At 47.5% G+C, this 18941-nt stretch overlaps 3 protein-coding genes across 4 annotated transcripts; 2 read left to right on the plus strand and 1 right to left on the minus strand.

Moving 5' to 3' along the window:
- The first annotated feature begins 15 nt into the window (after positions 1-15).
- On the plus strand, positions 16-5282 carry EBNA1BP2 (EBNA1 binding protein 2). Its single transcript, XM_063407302.1, has 9 exons — positions 16-175; positions 258-341; positions 573-730; positions 2066-2189; positions 3436-3525; positions 3751-3826; positions 4078-4168; positions 4473-4644; positions 4997-5282. The coding sequence occupies exons 1-9, from the start codon at positions 95-97 to the stop codon at positions 5045-5047; spliced, it is 927 nt and encodes a 308-aa protein (XP_063263372.1). The 5' UTR covers positions 16-94; the 3' UTR covers positions 5048-5282.
- A 174-nt stretch (positions 5283-5456) lies between these two features.
- Positions 5457-8736, minus strand: CFAP144 (cilia and flagella associated protein 144). The gene is made up of 4 exons (XM_063407303.1): positions 8568-8736; positions 7807-7866; positions 6787-6890; positions 5457-5770 (listed from the first exon to the last, which is right to left on the minus strand). Exons 1-4 carry the CDS (start codon positions 8692-8694, stop codon positions 5645-5647), a joined length of 417 nt encoding a protein of 138 aa, XP_063263373.1. The 5' UTR covers positions 8695-8736; the 3' UTR covers positions 5457-5644.
- Positions 8737-8751: 15 nt separating this feature from the next.
- Positions 8752-17029, plus strand: PIF1 (PIF1 5'-to-3' DNA helicase). 2 transcript variants are annotated; one of them, XM_063407301.1, is made up of 12 exons: positions 8752-9348; positions 9422-9527; positions 9606-9731; positions 9826-9979; positions 10524-10638; positions 10713-10819; positions 11224-11363; positions 12042-12148; positions 12945-13032; positions 13573-13718; positions 14643-14834; positions 15160-17029. In XM_063407301.1, exons 1-12 carry the CDS (start codon positions 8866-8868, stop codon positions 15214-15216), a joined length of 1821 nt encoding a protein of 606 aa, XP_063263371.1. In that variant the 5' UTR covers positions 8752-8865; the 3' UTR covers positions 15217-17029. The 2 variants fall into 2 exon arrangements, with proteins under 2 accessions (XP_063263371.1, XP_063263370.1); XM_063407300.1 differs by having other exon boundaries at positions 9422-9731.
- The last annotated feature ends 1912 nt before the right edge of the window (positions 17030-18941 follow it).

Genomic DNA, 18941 nt, shown 5'->3' on the forward strand with positions numbered 1-18941 from the left:
GCTGCCGCCGCCGCTGTCGCCGTGGTGACCGCGGCCCCGGCGGCCCCGGAAGCGGCGGCGCACGCGGCCGGAAGCGGCGCACGCGGCGGCAGCGATGGCGGCAGCGGTGGCGCGGCGCGGCTCCTTCTCGGACTCCGGCTCGGACTCGGAGGATTCCTCGCTCTCGGACTCGGAGGTGAGCCCGTGGCCGCGGTGGCGAGGCCGGTGGGGAATGCCCCCCGGTGCCGGCGGCGCGGATTGACCGAACTCTCCCACAGCTCCAGGAGGCCTTCGCGAGGGGCGCGCTGAAGCCGGGGCTCAACGTGGTGCTGGAGGAGCGGCCGAAGCGGCGCAATGACGCGGTGAGCGGAGTGCGGGGCCGGGGACAGCCCGGGCCAGGCCCGCGGCCCCAGCGCCGAGTGCGGGGCGCAGGAGGCTCGGCGGAGTCGGGGTCGGGGCGGGCGGGCTCCGGTGCCCTGCCCTGCGGGGAGGGTTCGGGTGTGTCACCCCCGCGGTGTGACGGGGACACTGAGCCGGGCCAGCCGTGCGGATCGGTCCGTGCGGAGCTGTGCTGAGCCGTGCTCCTTTCACAGGACGGCCTGAAGCAGTGCCTGGCCGAGTTCAGGCAGCAGCTCACGTGGGTGGAAAGGCTGGACGTGACCCTGGGCCCGGTCACGGACCCCGCTGCTCAGAGTGCTTCCACGTCTGAGGCCGTTGACCCTGAGAACGATTTCCAGAGAGAGATGAGCTTGTAAGTGTCAAAAAGAGATTTCATGTGAGTGTCCCCGTGTGTTGCTGTGTTTTTGGAGTGATGTTTCACTAGTGTGCTACAGTCTGCTACACTGGCTGTCACTGTGGTACTCATGGGCCGTGTTGTTTTACATTCGATGGCTCTGAATGTCTTCCAGAATAACTACAAAATAGTGCTAGTATATTTAACTGCTGTGGGGCTGAAAAGAAATAACTTCCCTCTTCATAGCAGATTTCATCCTTTGCTGAGAAGTTTATTTTAAAAGCTCCTTGATTGCAGGACTAACACTTTAACACAGGATGCGGATTTTTCTTTCTGAGTTTGTTTTGGTGCTCTTATGGTTCTCTGGTTTTGCTTTGCCTTTTATATTCCAACATTAAAAAAAACCTCTAACTGGAAATCAGAGAAATGCATATGAGCAAGATGTAAATGTTAGTACTATACTGGCACCTCAGCTGCTTTCTGTGCACTGGATGTATATCACAGAATGTTGATATAATTCCAGACCAATGCTTGCTAGATGCCAGTATCAGCGTGCTGGTGTGAGCAGTTTGTGTCAGCACTGTGAGGTGCCCGACATGCAGGGACAGGGCCGGTGCAGGGACAGTGGTGCAGGGACAGTGGTGCAGTGGCAGCGGTGCAGTGGCAGTGTTGCTGTGACAGCGGTGCAGTGACAGCGGTGCAGTGACAGTGGGGCAGTTACAGTGGTGCAGTGGCAGCAGTGCAGTGACAGCGGTGCAGTGACAGCGGTGCAGTGACAGCGGTGCAGTGACAGCGGTGCAGTGACAGCGGTGCAGTGACAGCGTTGCTGTGGCAGAGCTGGTGCTGTGGCAGTGGTGCTGTGGCAGAGCTGATGCAGTGACAGTGGTGCAGTGTCAGCGGTGCAGTGTCAGCGGTGCAGTGACAGCAGTACAGTGTCAGCGGTGCAGTGTCAGCAGTGCAGTGGCAGTGGTGCAGTGACAGCGGTGCAGCGACAGTGGTGCAGTGTCAGCGGTGCAGTGTCAGTGGTGCAGTGGCAGTGCCGGTGCAGTGTCAGCGGTGCGGTGTCAGCAGTGCAGTGACAGTGGTGCAGTGTCAGCGGTGCAGTGTCAGCGGTGCAGTGACAGTGCCGGTGCAGTGTCAGCGGTGCAGTGTCAGCGGTGCAGTGGCAGAGCCGGTGCAGTGTCAGCGGTGCAGTGTCAGCGGTGCAGTGGCAGAGCCGGTGCAGTGTCAGCGGTGCAGTGTCAGCGGTGCAGTGGCAGCGCCGGTGCAGTGTCAGCGGTGCGGTGTCAGCAGTGCAGTGGCAGTGGTGCAGTGACAGCGGTGCAGTGACGGCGGTGCTGTGCTCTCTCCCAGCTACCGGCAGGCGCAGGCCGCTGTCCTGGAAGCCCTCCCTCGGCTGCGGAAGCTGCAGGTTCCCACGAGGAGGCCGGATGATTACTTTGCAGAGATGGCCAAATCAGACCAACAGATGCAGAAGGTACATGCAATTAATGTCTTTCTTTCCTGTAATGTGTGCGTTTTAGTCTGTGGTAGAGATTAAATTTAAGGTGTGATGTGTGAGTGCTGATGGTCATCTCTTTTCTGATTCCTGTGACAATGATTGGGTTTGTTGCAGGAGGTTTCATTTTGTTTAGGTATTTCAATGCAATGTGGGGATTTTTATAATAGGTTGGATGATAAAGTAGAAAAGCATGATTTATACTTTTTCCTGAATGTATTTAATATTAAAAAGGGAGAATTTTTCTTAGTATGTGTAACAGTGGATGTAAAGCTGCCTGTGTTTTTGCTCTTTCTCATAAAACTTGCAGTTGACTGTGGCTTTAATGCAATCCTTTTTTTTCTATTTAAGTATCACCTTTTGTTTATTGCCAGTGTATTGTGGTTTTCTGTGATTTTAAACTGTAAATTACTGAATGAATCTGTTTTGGATAGAAAATTAGATTGGAAATAAGACTTTCACACATTTTCTTCCTGACTGTAGTCTTTGTTCAAAATGGAACTGTATTTTTGGTTTAGATTTGGAAAAATTGTATAAATTAAACAAACATGAGCTGGAGTGTAGTTTGAAGGTTCATGTGTCATTGGGTCACTGGTTTGCTTTGTGATGGAACCTTTCTAGATAAGATGAAGAACGATAATTAGCTCACACTAAGGCTTAAGTCAATCCTGCACGACTGTTCTCCTCTTTTGCTGACTTCCATTGAAAACCAGTTTTTATCTCCTACCGGAGTCACTAGACTGAATCATGAAGATCTGTGTTGAAATCTTTGTAATTCTTCATAAGGCACCATCCTTATAAAAATGTGGACACGGAGGGAACAGAAAAGATGTTCTCTACAGGACTGTTGACTTTTCTTCAGTGGTTTACTTTTAATAATGAGAAGAAATAAACTATCAAGTCTTCTTTATACACCCAAATAGACTCTCAGACTGACAAGATACACTCAATTCCATTAGAGCACATTATAGGGCTCTCTCTTGTGTGAGTTTTGTCTTTTTAGCCAGATTTTCACTATAGATCACTTCAGGAATTTCTGTACTAACTGTTCCTTGAGCTGAGAGGATGGTATGCCTTATAGTCATTATCTGATTGAGAGATATTTTCTTTTTTACACTCATAGATAGGTCACAAACGCTGACTTCAGGACCGCACAGAAATTTTAAGATTCTCTTTTTTTCGTTGGTGTTACTGATAAGTTTTTTTTTTTCTGTTCTCTAACTAGATTCGACAGAAACTTAAGAGTAAACAGGAAGCAATGGAAAGGTCTGAGAAAGCAAAACAACTCCGTGCAATGAGAAAATATGGCAAGAAGGTGAGGAGCTACAAAAGGGATATGTGGAAAAGGATCTGTGACAAGAATTTAGAGTGGGGAGCTGGAAAAGTGAGACCACAGGAGTCTGGCTAAAACACACAGAATCTGTCTAGTCTTCTGTCTAGCTGCTCTGAAGGAAAACAGAAAAAAAAGATAGGATTCCTTAAAAAAAAAAAGTATGGGACACTGCAAGGAACAGCGCTAACATTCTGCTTCTAATCTCAGGTGCAAGTTGAGGTTCTGCAGAGGAGACAAAAGGAGAAGAAAAATATGTTGAATGCAGTCAAGAAATACCAGAAAGGTAAAGTCAACTTGTCTTAGAAAGCAAATGTGTGAGGGCAGGAGCGGTGTGTGAGCAGCATAGGGCAGTGTGATGTGGTCACTGCGTCTGGGCCTTGAGGCTGGGAAGCTGCTGCTGTGCACAATTGTGTGCTGGTGGCAGTGAAAAGCTTCCCAAGCAGCTGTTCTTCAGGGAGGGTGACCTGTTGTTACTTGCTTAGACTGAAAATCTGTATTTTCTGAGGTGTAGCTGTGATATTTTTGCTCTTGCAGGTCTCTCTGACAAGCTGGACTTTCTAGAGGAAGAGCAGACGTCATCTCAAGGGAATAAAAAAGGCAACGCAAATCAACGGGCAAAGAAGGGGTGAGACCAGAAACGAAAGACAGTTAAACACAGAATGTCTGATTTCTTCAGTCTTTTTAGGGGATAGTTTTGGGGAACAAGAAAACTGTTCTGTTTAAAGTAAGTCCAAGGTGGCTTTCTGTCCCTAAAGAGAAGAACAGTATGGTTAAAATGGAACGGAGACTGAAATGTACTAATTTCTGCATCTTTGTTAAGAGGGGAAAGGTTTATGATGGTTGATGGGAGATAAGTGTATATATATGTGTGTCTTGAGAGCTTCCTGAAACAAGGAACGGAGGCAGTGATGCTGGTTGTTGTTTTTCAGACCAAATGCCAAAAGACGATACAAAAATCAGAAGTTCGGTTTTGGTGGGAAGAAGAAGGGCTCAAAGTGGAACACAAAGGAGAGCTTTAATGATGTATCCAGCTTCCAGGCAAAAGTGGCTCACAACAAAGGCCCAAGAAAAGGAGGAAAAGGAGGGAAAAAAGCCCTTAATGTAAGTAAAATGTTGCAAGAAAATGATCCTGGTTGGCTAGGAAGCCAGGCCATGTCTGGTAGGGAGAGAGAAGTGCATGATGGGTGCCTCCAGCATCTGGAAGTGATGCCTGTCTTTGGGAGCTAAGCATAATTGAGTTACTAACAGTGTTGGGGACAGTGGTTTGGTATCAGCAGGAAAATAAGAAGGGGAATTAAAAAGTGCTGTTTGCTACCTGTGTGGCAAAATCTCCCTCTCCAGATGTTCTGACAAATACCCTCTCCTTGGTATCTTTCCTAGGCTATTGAGCTAGAACAAAGAAGGAGATCATGAAACTAAAGATCTGAATCTGTCCTCTTTTTTTTTTTTGCAGAAGAGACCTGGAAAGAGAGCAAGACAGAAAATGAAGAACCGAGCCCGCTGAGAGAACTGTGCTCCCTAGTGGGGTTCCTGTGTTTCTTTGTGTTGCAAGATGTGTTTCTGCTGTCATCAAGCAGCTAACTGTGGAGCAAGCTGGATGCTTTGCAGTGGCAAAGAAAAAAAGTCAGTGGAAACCAGTGCCTTATCACTAATTTCTTCTTGCTGTCTGTTTTGTTGAAGGGTTGTTTTCTACTTAAACCTTTGGTGTGTGAACGCATTAAATGGTTTGCACAGAAGTATGTGTAACTCCTGTTTAGCTGTTCAGTGAATTGTGGCTGAAGCCTGCCCTTTGTTCTCTTCATTCTGACAGCTTTTTACACCACTAAGGTTAAGATGAAGTTGGTGACTTTGAGTTCCGGGTCATGTTGCCTATGTCAGAATAAGAAGTCTCAAGCTTTTTGAGATGTTGTAATGTTTTTTTAGACTATTTGTGTAGATGGATGTAGAAACAGCAGTGAGACGAATGCAGAGCCTTACAGATAGGTTTATTTGTGTCACAGGTTGCAAATCTGGACAGATGAAAGTTTTCTCTTCTCTATTGTCTCTCCCTAGAAATCTGCTGCACTTGCTAGATAACGAGCAGGGCCTAACACATTAGATGTCATTCAGATTCTATCTGTGGCTTTCCCCCTGTACTAGTCTTTAGTGGTGCAGGGTAGCCATGGATGGTGATCTCAGTTGTCTGGCGTGGGAAGTAGAATCTGATATCAGTGCGGTCAAAAGGAACCTGGGAAACAAAAATGACAAACAGTCGTGTACTTTTACTACAACTAGTAGTAGTAGTCCCTTCTGGGGACAGTGATGCATGGTGTTCCACTGCTGAGAAATGGCCAAATGACAGAAGAGCAGGGTACCACTGTACTGTTCACTGCTCTGTCATGGTCAAACTGCCAAAAAAGGAAAACTTAACAAATTAAACAGCATCATGAGTTCTGAGTCTAAAAGTTGAACTTGCTCCCCTACACACAAGTTTAATTGCTTCTGCTCTGTCAGACTAGGCCTACCAGCAGTTCCTTAATACCACAGAGCCCAGCTGGGATGTCTTTCTCTACCTTTGTCATGAGTAACTACCTTACTTGATGTATAATATGAAAAGTCAACAAAGACTGACTTACTTTCTTATTTATTTTAGTTTTCTTTATAACAGGCCAAAATTTGCCTTTCCCAAAACACTAATCCACAAAGCCAGTCATCATCACAGCTGTTTGTCAGATATGATTGATGTCTCAGCTTCTTAATCATATTTCTTTTCTTCCTGTTCACACTTCCCCAGATGAATCCTCACTGGTGTATCTGCTTTGGGTATAGTGACATGATTATTAATTCTATGGTTCTGCTTGCAATTGGTTTGAAAGATGCTGTGCAGCAGCACGTTTCTTTTCACAGTACTTCTGTACGTCACTTCACATTGCTCACTACACCATTTCTCATGGCTGAATGCTTTAATAAACAGCCCTGAGTACCCCTGTGGCATTTGGCAGTGTGCTGTCACTGTCACTAGATGCTTTGCAGTCAGGTTTCCCAGGGGAAGTGTACTGCTTCCCTGTTCACAAGTCTGTGCCACTGTGAAGAGTCTTCTTAGGTGTAAATTTTAAAAAAATGGTTTCCTGTGAACAGTTCTGCTCATTCCCTGTAATTCTTGTTTTCCTTGTTTATCACAAATTGTTCTCCTGCATGAATATTTTTCAGTGCGGCAGGGTTAACGTCTCTGTAAAGAGCTGAGTCTTTAAGCATCCTACTCACCAAAGGTGTTGTATGCCAGCCAATTTCTTGGCTTTCAGTTTGTGGCTCTGAGTATTTCTCTCTTGGCACCACTGCTGCACGGTGAAGAAGATTCAGGAATTCATCTGTGGTTTAAGGAGACACAAAAACAAATGAAAGTGTGTTTAAAAATCAGTCACCTGTGGACATGTGCTAGAATGGGACATCGTAACACTGTCCAAGCAACAACTAGAACACCAAAGGTAGAGGCAGCCTCTGTGCTTCTGTGAATAATATTGTCAGAATGCATGGTGATGTTTCTACTAGAATTGTTCCTGAGGAAGTTTCAAGATTTGCCTGACAGTACTAGCCTGTTAATTGTGGTATTTCCTGTCTACTCTGCTGCAGAATCTTACTTTTCCTACACATCTAGTACAAACCAGTGCTCCATGCCAGCTCTCAACTTTCTCAGTTGCCTGAGACCTGCAGCCTTTCCCTGGTTTGTTTTTCTACTGTCCCCAGTCCTTGAACAGAGCAGGCCAACCTCACCTGACCCATGAAGGTTTTTAGACAAAATCAGCATGCTAGAAATAAGGGAGCAGCTGCTATAAGGGCTCTTGTTAACAGTGCTCTAAAGTAAGACCAGGCAGTCATTTCAGCAGTTTAACTTTGTGGTGGTTAGGTAGAATCTGCAATGGCAGGCAACATGTACATGTAGAACATGTTTCTAGGTATTTTTGTTTTCCCCTGAGAGCTTGAGATTCTCAGCCAAAAAGTTATAGTACAAATATAAGGAATTTTATATATTTTATAGTTTTTATATATTTTAATTAAAAACAAAAATAAGAGTGTAGTTGCATGGATGCAAACTTGTGCTGAAAATGGAAAGTAGTGGGAAAGGGCCTTAAAGTGGAAAAGAACCTGCTTTACAAAAAAAAACCATAAATGAGTTTAACTTATGTGGTCACAGAGGTGTTTCCACATACATGATTACAGTTAGCAAATGTTATGTGTTAATAATTTTCTTATGTAGTTACCGCAAGCTTTTCAGAGACTTCTTACCATCTATGGGCTCCTGTACGTTCTCGTGCCAAGACATTGGCTTCCTAGTGACCCTGTGAACTGCAAAGAAATGAGACAGGTGAATGACTTTAATGTGAATTTGGAATCAAAGCCAGGTACAGAGAATGTATTCTTGAACTGCATGTGCATAGAAGAAAATTAGTTAGAAATCCTGATTAATGGCAACTTCTAGCAAGGGAAGGGCATTAAGTGTGCTAAAGGCCCTTCAAGAGGATGCTGCCTGTGCTTACCATATCAGAGTCCCACCCCACCCAAGGGGTGGCCTGCAGAGAGCCAAGTCTCAGGAAATTATTTTCCTTCGTTGTTTTATTGCAAAACCTAGACCTGAAAGAATCTACTCACATCACCTGCCTGTGCTAGCACAGACTGAATTGGTAGGTAGAAAGCAGATCAGGACCTGAAGGAACACGGTGTAGTGTTTGGGCCCTCTGCCTCATCTTTTCTCCGTGTAACACAGAGTTCTGTGTAACACAGAATTTTTAAGTTCCACATCCTAAATAGTTGTCTCACTGCTACGTAGTTACTCAAGGCACCACCTGGGCAAATGTGAGTGTGCAGCCCGGTTCCTCAGGCAAAAGGGAAGCCCAGCAGTTGCCCTTTCCAGCTTTCCCTTCTCACTGCCCACTGCTGCCGCGCTTGGCTGCAGCTGCTCGTCCCTGCCTCCGGCACCCCCCACTCCCCTCACGGCTTGTCTCGCCCGCGGGGCTTTACGGCAGTTCCCTGCGGCCGCGGGGCCTCACTGGGACGGAAGGGGTTCACGGTGTACTGCGTGAAGAGCAGCTGGAAGCGGTGCTCCCGCCTGGCGCGCTCGGCGTGCAGCCGGTTCTGCACCGCATCCGGCGCCTCCCTCCCGCTGCGGGCAGCCATGGCCACGCCGCTCCGGGGCAACGCCCGCGTGCCGCCGCCGGGGCCGCTCATTGGCCCGCCCGCCGCTCCGCCTCCCGCCCCGCCCTTCCCGCTCCCATTGGCCGCCGAGTTAAAGCCCCCGGCGCTGATTGGCGGCGGCGCACGCGGCGCGTTTGAACGGCCGGTGGGGCGATGGAGGCGGCGGAGCTGCGCTGCACGGCGGCCGTGGAGCAGCCGCTGCCGGGCGGGCTCGGCCCGCGCCGCCGCCTGATGCGGGACGCGACCGTGCTGCTGGGCCGCAACGAGCTGCGGCAGCCCGTGCTGCGGGTGGCCGGCGGCAGCGGCGCGGCGGCCGCGGTGCTGAGCTTCGTGCTGGCCGGAGACGCCGTGAGGCTCTTCACGCGGTTCGCGGGCGAGGGGCGGGCGGCGGTGCGGGTAGCCCCGGACGGCGCCCAGGTGCTGCTGTCTGACTGCCCCCCGGACGCGCTGCGCCGCTTCCTCCGCCTCCTGCGGCTCAAGGTGGCCGCCGGCTCGCAGGACGCGCCGCCCCGCCCCCGCCTGCTGGACCGGCCGCCGCCGTCCTTCTCCGTCATCAGCCCGGTGCAGGAGCGGGACCTGCCGTGCGGCCCCGGCCGCCGCCGCGCCGGCGAGGAGCGGGGTGAGCGCCCGGCCGAGGTGAGTCCCGGGGCGAGGGGGCGGCCCCGGGTAGCGGCGCCGCCCTCACAGCGCACCCCGGCCTGTCCCGCAGGTGCCCCGCGCGGAGAGGCGGCCCCCGGCGAGGCTCTCGGCGGAGCAGGAGGCGGTGCTGCGCGCCGTGCGGAGCGGAAAGAGCATCTTCTTCACCGGCTCTGCAGGTGAGGGGCCCCGGCGGCTCTCATCGACTCCCCGGGGGAAGTCCCGGCCCTTGTTGACTTGCTGCTTCTCCCTCGAAGGGACTGGGAAGTCGTTCCTGCTGAAGAGGATCGTGGGCTCCCTCCCTCCGAATGTCACCTACCCTACAGCCAGCACGGGAGTGGCAGCTTGTCACATCGGGGGCACTACTCTCCACGCCTTTGCAGGTGATGGCCTGCCCGACGGCCGGGCTGGGAGCTCTTACTCCCTTTCCAAAGAATCAGCAGCACCCTAAAGCATTGCTTTTTTGTGCTGTGACAGGGATCGGCTCTGGGAAGGCTCCACTGGAGCAGTGCATTCAGCTGGCAGAGAGGCCGGGAGTGCGCCAGCATTGGCTGGCCTGCCAGCACTTAATTATTGATGAGATCTCAATGGTGGATGGCAAATTCTTTGACAAGCTGGAGGCAGTGGCAAGGTGAGCAATTGTCAGGTCAAACTAGCAGAATTTAATTTCCATAAACTTCCAGTCTGCTTCCTTTCTTTAGTTTTGTGAAGGGATACAAGGCAGCTGCTGGTACAGGACTGTAAGGAAGCATGAAATCATAGCATCTGGGTCGATCCTTATCATGAGACAGGTTTAGGTCATGTCACTCCTCACTCACAGCTATGGCTGTTTTGATTGTTCTCTCCATCTCCTGAGCTAAGTGCTGTCATAGAACTGAGTCCAGAATATACAGCTGTGCCCAAAAGGTCTCTTGGCAGAGAGAAGTAGCTGTAGGATAACAGCCACTAAAGAACCAGACTGATAATGACCTCTAGGGTAGGTAAGCAAAGCAAATTTAATGTCTTGTATGAGCATTGCTTAATTATTTGAGTTCTTCTGAGGTGGCTGGGGATAAACATCTTTCACTGCAGGCTGTCTAGGTCTGAATATACTTATAGATTAAGAAGTAACTTCTGGGACCTGACTATGTCCAGATTCCAGAGGACACTGAAAACTTCTCTTCCATCCCTTCCAGGGCAGTCAGAAAACGGGATGAGCCTTTTGGAGGAATTCAGCTAATTATCTGTGGAGATTTCTTACAGCTACCCCCAGTCTGCAAGGCTAATGAAGAAACCAAGTTCTGCTTCCAGGTACAAAATGGTTCCTAAACTCATTCTCATACTTCAAGTCTGCCTCTTCCTTAACAAGAGAATGATTTTTCCAGGCAAAAAGCTGGAGGAAATGCATCCACATAAATATGGAGCTGACTGAAGTGCGGAGACAGACTGACAAGACCTTTGTCTCACTCCTCAGTGCAATTCGTTTAGGCAGGTGAGGAGATGATCATCTCTCTTTGTAATCCCTGCTCCCAAGTGATGGAGCAGAGGAAAGAGCAGTTTGTCACTCTTGTGGGTTCTGCCAGGAATGTGTAGCTGTGGGCAAAAGCTATAAGTGCCTTAACGTAGACAGGTTTCACATATGCTGCTCTGGTAATGGAAGACAATTCCTAGGGTCCCTCTGCAATGTCTGTGAATTAATTCAGAGGATCCCTAGCTGGCAGTGGCCCGGGCAGGGCTGGGGCACACACTGGCTCTGCTCTCTGACTTTATGCAGGTACCTTTCTCTGTCCTCTCTGGAGGCCTGTAGCTTGCCCAGATTGATCTAGCTGTGTGGAGGTTACTGCTGCTCAGCCTGTTCCTGATCACTTTAAAGAATTCCCTTTTCCTGGCTGTCAGGTGCACAGAGGAGGTGACCAGACAGCTGATGCAGACGGCTGCTCACAGGTCTGAGCGGGACGGGATCCTGGCTACGAGGCTCTGCACCCATAAAGACGATGTAGAAATAACCAATGAGAGACGCTTGCAACAGCTGCCAGGTGAACTTGGTGGAGGAAATGCTGGCTTTGGGGCTGAGCTCTGCGTGGATGCAATGGGGCTCTGGGGTGTCAGGTGGGACCAGTGTTCTGTCATGCACAGCAGCACCAGTCCAAGCTCTGTGTGTTGGAGTTGAGGTGACTGGGGAAAATCTTCACAATTTTGTTTTAAAATCCACAATGTTACTGTTTGGTTTGTAAGAGACAGCAAGCTCATTGCTTCCTGTGAGGTAGCTTGGGTAGTTTATTTCATCCACACCCCTGCTTTTTCTTTCTATAACATCTTAGAAAGGCCATGCTCTATCCAACCATGACTTGAATTAAAGGCTATTTAATTTTTTCCCTCCTTTGCTGGCCCTTGGATTTTTCCGTAGTCTGCTTTGGAGATCTGGTGTTGGTAGTGTGTGAAACTGCTCAAAATGCTGTCTGCTCAGTTCTTATTTACTGCTGACTTTTCATCCCTGTGCTTTTTCATGCTCTGGAAGTTATTTAGGGAAGAGAGGCAATAGTGAGCTCTCTGCTGTTAGATGTGACAAGATTTGCATGAGGATGTCCTAGCAGCAGACCAGAACACGTTAAAAGAGGATTTGCTGTTAGAAATAAATGCTGAACCTCTCCCTCCCAGAATGCTGGGTAGAATATGTTCAACAGTTATAAGTTCTGTCCTTCTTTCCTTAACAGGAGAAGTGCACGTGTTTGAGGCTTTGGACAGTGACCCAATGCTAGTGAAGTTAATTGATGCTCAGTGTCCTGTGGGTGGTAGAGTTGAGCTGAAGCTTGGAGCTCAGGTAAGTGTGTGTGCATACATGTGTGATAGACCAGATCAAATGGCATAAGAAAAATGGAGGAATATCAGAGAAATGTATAGAGTAGATTAATATATAGAATGCAAATTTAGTCTAGAATGGCTATGCCAGGCCAAGAGAAGACTCTATCCTTATCTTTATATCTTTTCTGCTTAGAATCTTATCCAGACAGAGGATGAGTTCAGGCCCATGTCTTGAGGGCAGTGGTGATTGCTATGACTTTGACAGACACGTCCAATCAAATTTAGGAGCTTTCCACTAGCAGAGAGCACAAGCAGTCCTTGCCTGCAGTGTCAGCTGCAGGTACAGCAGCCTTCCCCTCCTGTAAATGTATGGCACAGCTTGCTGTGTTTGCTGGACTGGGCACCTAGCTCTGACCTAGGGCTGTCAGGGTGGAAAGGATGTAGGATTGTACTTAGTAGTAGTAGCACTGTTTGCTTTGGAAACTTGTTCCTTAGCTGTTCCCAAAATCTGTATATGCATAGGCTGGTGATGTCTGGTGAAGGGGAAAATGCTCCCTCGATCTGAGCTCACAGGTGTGGACAGAAATAGCTCAAGTAAATTGTTCAGTGCTGTAAAATGATGTAGTTAGGAATCATAGGAAGCAAAGGCTGTGAAATAATTCCAATCAAATTGGAGATGGTGCTGCAATAGGCAGGATAAGATGATTTTGCCAAATCAGCCTGATGTGCTTGTACTTTCTGGCAAGAAGTTTAGCTGCAGGTAGCTGAAGAGGCTGTAGAAGCAGTGCATTAAAGATTTTTCATTTCCTCTGTAGGTGATGTTAGCAAAGAACCTGGACGTATCTCAAGGGCTGGTGAATGGGGCACGAGGTGTTGTTGTAGGGTTTGAAAGTGAACAGAAGGGTAAGTAAGTATTTTGATCTTTTGTTGAAGAAAGTGGGAAAATAACAAAACAGTTTGTCATTGGTGGCTGATGACTTCTTAATTTTGTTTACAGCTTGGTAATAATTTGAGGGAAAGCAGAGAGATCTCTGCAAGCTTGTGGCTCTCATGAGCTGTGATGTCATGTACTGCATCAGCTATAGCTATCTGTAGGCCTCTTGTGTTCTGTATTCTGTGTGTAAATGTGTATGCTCATTTGAATTTCCTGTTCTGTTGAACCAAGTTTTGATGGATTTTTGTTTTTCTCAAAGAATAATGTTCTGCTACCTGCAAAATGTATTTTTTTCTCTGCATCTCAACTGGTAAAATACCTGCTTTTAATTCTCCTGCTTAAGTAGGTGTGTTCCGCTACTAGGAAACATCATTTCAGTACATGCTATTAACTGTCTGTGGATTTAGGTTTGGTTTAGGTAGAAAAAAGGTATTCTTAAGCTGCTTGATATCCTGGCTGTTGAGTGTCAGGAATACATCTGTCCTTCTTTCCTGCTTCCATTCCTACAGGGCTGCCTAAGGTCAGGTTTCTCTGTGGGGTCACACAGCTCATAAAAATGGAGAAATGGATCATCAAAGGACCATCAGGAGTTCATCTGAGTCGTCAGCAATTACCTTTAAAATTGGCATGGGCCATTTCCATTCACAAGAGTCAGGTGGGTGTTCTTATACAGCTGTCTATAGACTTTTACACCATTATAAATCTTATTTCTTGGGTGAGCTTGCACTGCTGGTGAAACAGGAGGGAAAGCTAAAAGGCCCTTGTTGGGGAGGAACTCCAGGATGTGTCTAGCTGCAGAGAGATAGCATCTCTTTTGTTTGTGGGGCTGTCAGTGGTACTGGGGTTTCCTTTAGGGCACTGCCATCTGCAGAGTTGGCATTGGACTACAGAGCAGCATTATTTACAACTGTGGGCTGATGAGGATGGTGTTCCCCTGAAAGCACTGGGGACCCTGAGCTCTGCAGGGTCTGAGGAAGCTGCTGGAGACACAGCTGTGCTCTTTGGGCCTGACTTGCCCTTTGGTGATGTGCAGTGGGGATTTTTTCAATATAACAGTGTAATATTTTCAAAACTCTCTCCTTTCCAGAAGACTTTACGCTTGATAAGTACTGGTCTTGAAGGCCTGGGACCTGTGGGTTTGTTCCCAAGCCACAGTTTAAACTAGGCCATGCTGTAAATTCTGCTGCACCTGGGACAACCCATGAGACAGGGCTGGCCGGGCCTTACCCAAACCCAGTCTCTGGTCTGCCTGAGCACTGCTCGAGGACGGTGCCTGCTCCAGTTAACTTCTAAGAGTGAAACCAGCAGGATTTCTTTCCCTGCTGTGTTGATTAGATGGGATTTATGGAGTTTCATGCAATAAGAGCCTACCTGGAGTTAGTTAGTGGATCCTACTATCTACTACAAGTTTCCTGACAGTAGAAAAATGCCTTTGCTTTCTACTGATTCCCTTTTTTTAAAATCAAAACTTTTTACTGAAAATGATGTCTTGGACAGACTCACAGGGCAGGTTAGTGTTGATACATCACAATGTTCTGGTTTGTTTGCTCTGTAACAAAGTTCTCTGTGCCCTTGACAGGGCATGTCCCTAGACTGTGTGGAAATCTCCCTGTCTCGTGTCTTTGAAAGTGGGCAGGCTTACGTAGCCCTCTCCCGAGCCCGAAGCCTTGCAGGTCTCCGTGTTCTGGATTTTGACCCCAAGGTAGTGAGAGCTGACCCTGCTGTGCTGCAGTTCTACAGACACCTGAGACGTCATCAGCTTCTAAGCCAGGTAAAGAAAAACCTCACACTAGCAAAGCCTGCCTTGTGCAACCAGGATGAGAGATGTGGGCACCAAGATATTCCTTTTTCTTTCTAAGCAAGATCAACGCTTGTAGTGGCAGGAGAGATGAAACTGCAGATAGGGCATCTAGCAGGGCAGCTCTTGGTGACAAAATATCCACTGTAGTGTTGGGGCTGTGTAACACTACCTGGTCCTCTGGATAAAAGGATGGGTTGGGATTCGTTGATCCTCCTCTTGTACTAAGGAATGAAGGAGAAGTGGGCACAAGAGAAATTTCTGTTGTTTTTTTTTTTCTTTTTCTTTCTCCTCAAAGGATTTGCTGCACACCCATTCAGAGGCTGATGAAAAGGAGAATTGGAAATGCAACTGAGAATGTTCTTCTTGTTTCTGAGAGGTGTCAGCACAGACTGCTGAGATGCAGTGATCTTCTTGTTGTGTATATTTGATAATACAGACAAAGGCAAAGGTGATATTTAATTTGTTTTGTTCAGCTGACTCTGGATATGTAGAACTATCTCCATCGCACATCTCTGGAATTTGGAAGGCTTCTGCAGACCCCTTCTGAGCCCCCAGCCTTGAGCACTCCTGTGTCACACACACAACTCCAGCAAACAAAATGACTGAACAAGGATGTGCCTGAGGGACGTTTCTACAGTTTTATCCTGTCTGAGGCACCTTCCTACTGTTCTCTCCTGCCTGCTAATTGCATTTTATTTTCTGCACATATAGACTGAAACCTGTGTGCCTTTCTTCAAGCGTACCACTGTTGAGAGGTGGAAAGTGTGTGTCCTCTTTGCTTGGATGGATTGTTCACAGGAGATGCTGACACAAGGGAAAGCTGTGCTAAATGTCTGGAATACCTGATTTGCCTGTAAGAGAAGAGCTGTTCTTGCTGCTTGACACCAGGAGGCTTTGCATAACTTCTTCCACAAGCAGAACTGCACATTGCCTGTTTTGCTGATGCATAGCATTTTTATTAATCTGCTGCATACAATGAGGTGATTTTTTTTTAACCTTTTGAGACAGCTGGCACTATTTAAAAATAGGAGGAAGTCCTACAGCTTATATCCATAATTATGAAACTGTAAGAACTGTGAAAATTCATTACCCCATGAGCAAGAAGGGGGTGACAGGAGATGGGTGCTGGAGGGACCCCTTCTTGTTTAAGGCTCCCATTCAGATGGGAGTTTCTCCTGGAAAAAATATGTCTGACTAATAAGGTGGAACTTGAGTGTGCAATAGAGTAGTGGCTAAGGCCATGTGAAGGGAGCTGTAACTTCACTTGTTTCAGCAAAAGCAGAGATGAGCAGAACTAATGTACTGTCTTCTTAATAAAGGAGAAGCTTTGGTCTTTGTATTTTAGCAGTTGGCTTAAAGCTCAAATAACTTATATACTTTAAAACGTTTTACATATGGGAATAACATGAAATAACATCCAGCTGGAACTTGTCTCTTGCAGGGGAATTCTCTAAAAAAGCCTTTGCAGTGTAAGCAAGTTGAAGGCCATTTCTTGGCAGCTGCTCTCCTTAAAGCCAGGAAAGGATGTTGACCAGCCAGTGGTTAACATAACAGAAAACAGACTTTGATAGGATGTCAAAATGTATTTTAAAGTGTATTTTTAGTGGTTCTTTTGTTTTGGGTTTCTTTGTTTTGTTATTTTTTTCTGGCCTTGAGAAGTTAGAGTCTTAGAGGAAGCAATAGTATAAGACAGAAGTGTGACTATTATTCAGAGAGGATCTTAATGTATCAGCACATTGTTTCTTCAAAGAATTTGGTGGGGAGTGGATAGAATTACCTGGAGGTGGAGCTGGCGCCCGTAGAAGGCAAATCCCAAACCCTGTGCTGGGCCAGGGGGCTGGTCTCAGTTAGCACTCCTGTGGGTTTTTAAAGATGGGATGCTGCAGTATAATGAGGGCTTTGTGTTGCATTGGACTTTAAAGTGTGCGACCTGAGATGTCCAGAAAGTGAGTTTTACTGTTGGGGTAGAAAGCTACAAAAAATACAGTACAGAATAAAGAATACAAAGCCAGTTAAGTTCAGTCACTGACAATAATTGATGTAAGAGCGAGGAGATAATGCACATTCAAAACTTTTAATACTTCTTAAGAAGTTCCTGTACCTCTGTAATTGCAAGATAATTTAGAGTGTAAATTATGTACAATGCAAATAAACTTTTAATTATGATCTTTCATGGATTTACGGACTGAAGTCTTTCCAGTTGTATTGAGGGGGTCGGTTGGTGGCAATTTGAGATAAAATGTTAAACAGAACTTGAAAAGGTTAATCAATATTTCATTTAGTATTGAATCTATGTGCAATATTGTGGATGCATTCTCAGTGATGGAACTTGGAAGCAGAATCACTGTGGCTTTTGAAGGGCTGGCAGCTGTTCTGAGGCCAAAGGTGTCCATCTGTGCAAATTTTGGATGTTCTCACTTCCAGCTAAAGCAGATAGAGGGATGGGTGCTGAGTTTGAAGGCTGCTACTTAAATCCTCAAAGAAGCAGTCAGGACTGCTGTCCGAGCTGTCAGGCTCTGTCATGGCTCCCCTTTGGTCAGCATTATGACGAGGCCTTTTTTTAAAATGGAATCATGCTTCCCTATAAATGAGCTAAAAAGTCCTGTAATATGACTCTCCCTTCTTCAACATTCTCCCTAACATGTTAATTCTTACAGAGGTGCTATCTAGACCTAGAACTCAGTACATCACCATGGGAGTTTAAAAAAACAAACAAAAAAAAAATCACAACTTTTTATGGTGGTGATTGCACTGTAAGAACCGAGATTCTCCTCCTGTAATGAAGCAGAATCTGAAGCTCGAGCAGCTTTTTACAGGAGCTGCCCAGGCCAGCCCCAGCGTGTGTGCTGCTGCCCCTGCTTTCAGCGTGGGCTCGGCGCGCTGGGTTCCTGCAGGGATCATTCCCACGGCTCCTGACAGAGCGAGCACCGCTGCCATCCCCAGCCGAGAGCTTGTGCTGCTGCCCTGCCCTGCCCTGCCCTGCGTGGGGACCTCCTCCACAGGCTCCGCTCCCTCAGGGCTCAGTCTGCTCCGCCGCGGGCCCTCCGGGGCTGCTGAGGGCCCGGAGCGTCTCCTCCCCTGCCCCTGCGGCCGGGGCGCTCCCAGGGCTCCTTCCCCCGCCTTCTCCTCACACCCGCAGTTCCCCTCGCTCTGGAGCTGCCCAGGTCGGGGCAGCCGCGGCTCCTCAGGAGGTTCCCGAGCCCAGCCGGGCCGGGAGCGCGTCGGGGATGGCCTGGGGTGAGGAGAGGCTGCAGGCGCTCGGCACAGGGCACAGGGGACAGGCAGGAGCTGCCCCCCTGACAGGACAGGCTCCATGAGGGCACTCGGCTGGGTCCTGTCCCCCAGGAAGGAGAGGCTTCCCTGACTGTACTGCCGGAAATACGGGCAATGGATATTGTCTCTCTTCACAAACTGAAGAGAAACCACTTAAGCATTTAAACATCTGCCTTAACTGCGGTTATCATTAGGTGAGGTAAACTAAGAGTTTGATTCATAACTGGTATTTCTGTTACCACAAAGTACAGCCATTCTCATTTCAAATACATTAAACCATAATAAACTGCTTTATACCAACTAAAGCCCCGTAATACATTTATGTGGTATTGGAAGCATAATTCACGAACACTGTGTTATTAAAACCTTACCAGCTTCCAGTTTAAATCTTTGTATGGTGATTTTACACCCTTCTTGTTCTTTATGGGACATTTTCATTATAATTAAACATGAATGTGCCCTCACAGTCTGTGCCCACAAGTCCTGGGAGCACAGGAGAGGCAGCATAGTCCTGTTCATCTCAAATGCTGTAATAAGACTGTGTCCAGGAATTAGACCTTCATATCCAGAATTGCTCTGAATAGATTAAAAAAATGCTACTCTTAAGTAATGGAAATACAGTACATTATTGGTTGTGCTATGAATGTTAATAATGTCATTTTTCTTGTAGATATTACAAGTTTCTCATTTTATATCAGGCCACTCTGTGGCATGTAATTGTCCTCTACTGTTAAATCTAAGCAGTTCTATTATTAGCATGAGAAAAGACCTGATTTGCTAGAGATTGCATTTAGATGTGTAAAA

Source organism: Prinia subflava, chromosome 10 (assembly GCF_021018805.1).
Source record: "Prinia subflava isolate CZ2003 ecotype Zambia chromosome 10, Cam_Psub_1.2, whole genome shotgun sequence".
NCBI classification, from domain to species: domain Eukaryota; kingdom Metazoa; phylum Chordata; class Aves; order Passeriformes; family Cisticolidae; genus Prinia; species Prinia subflava.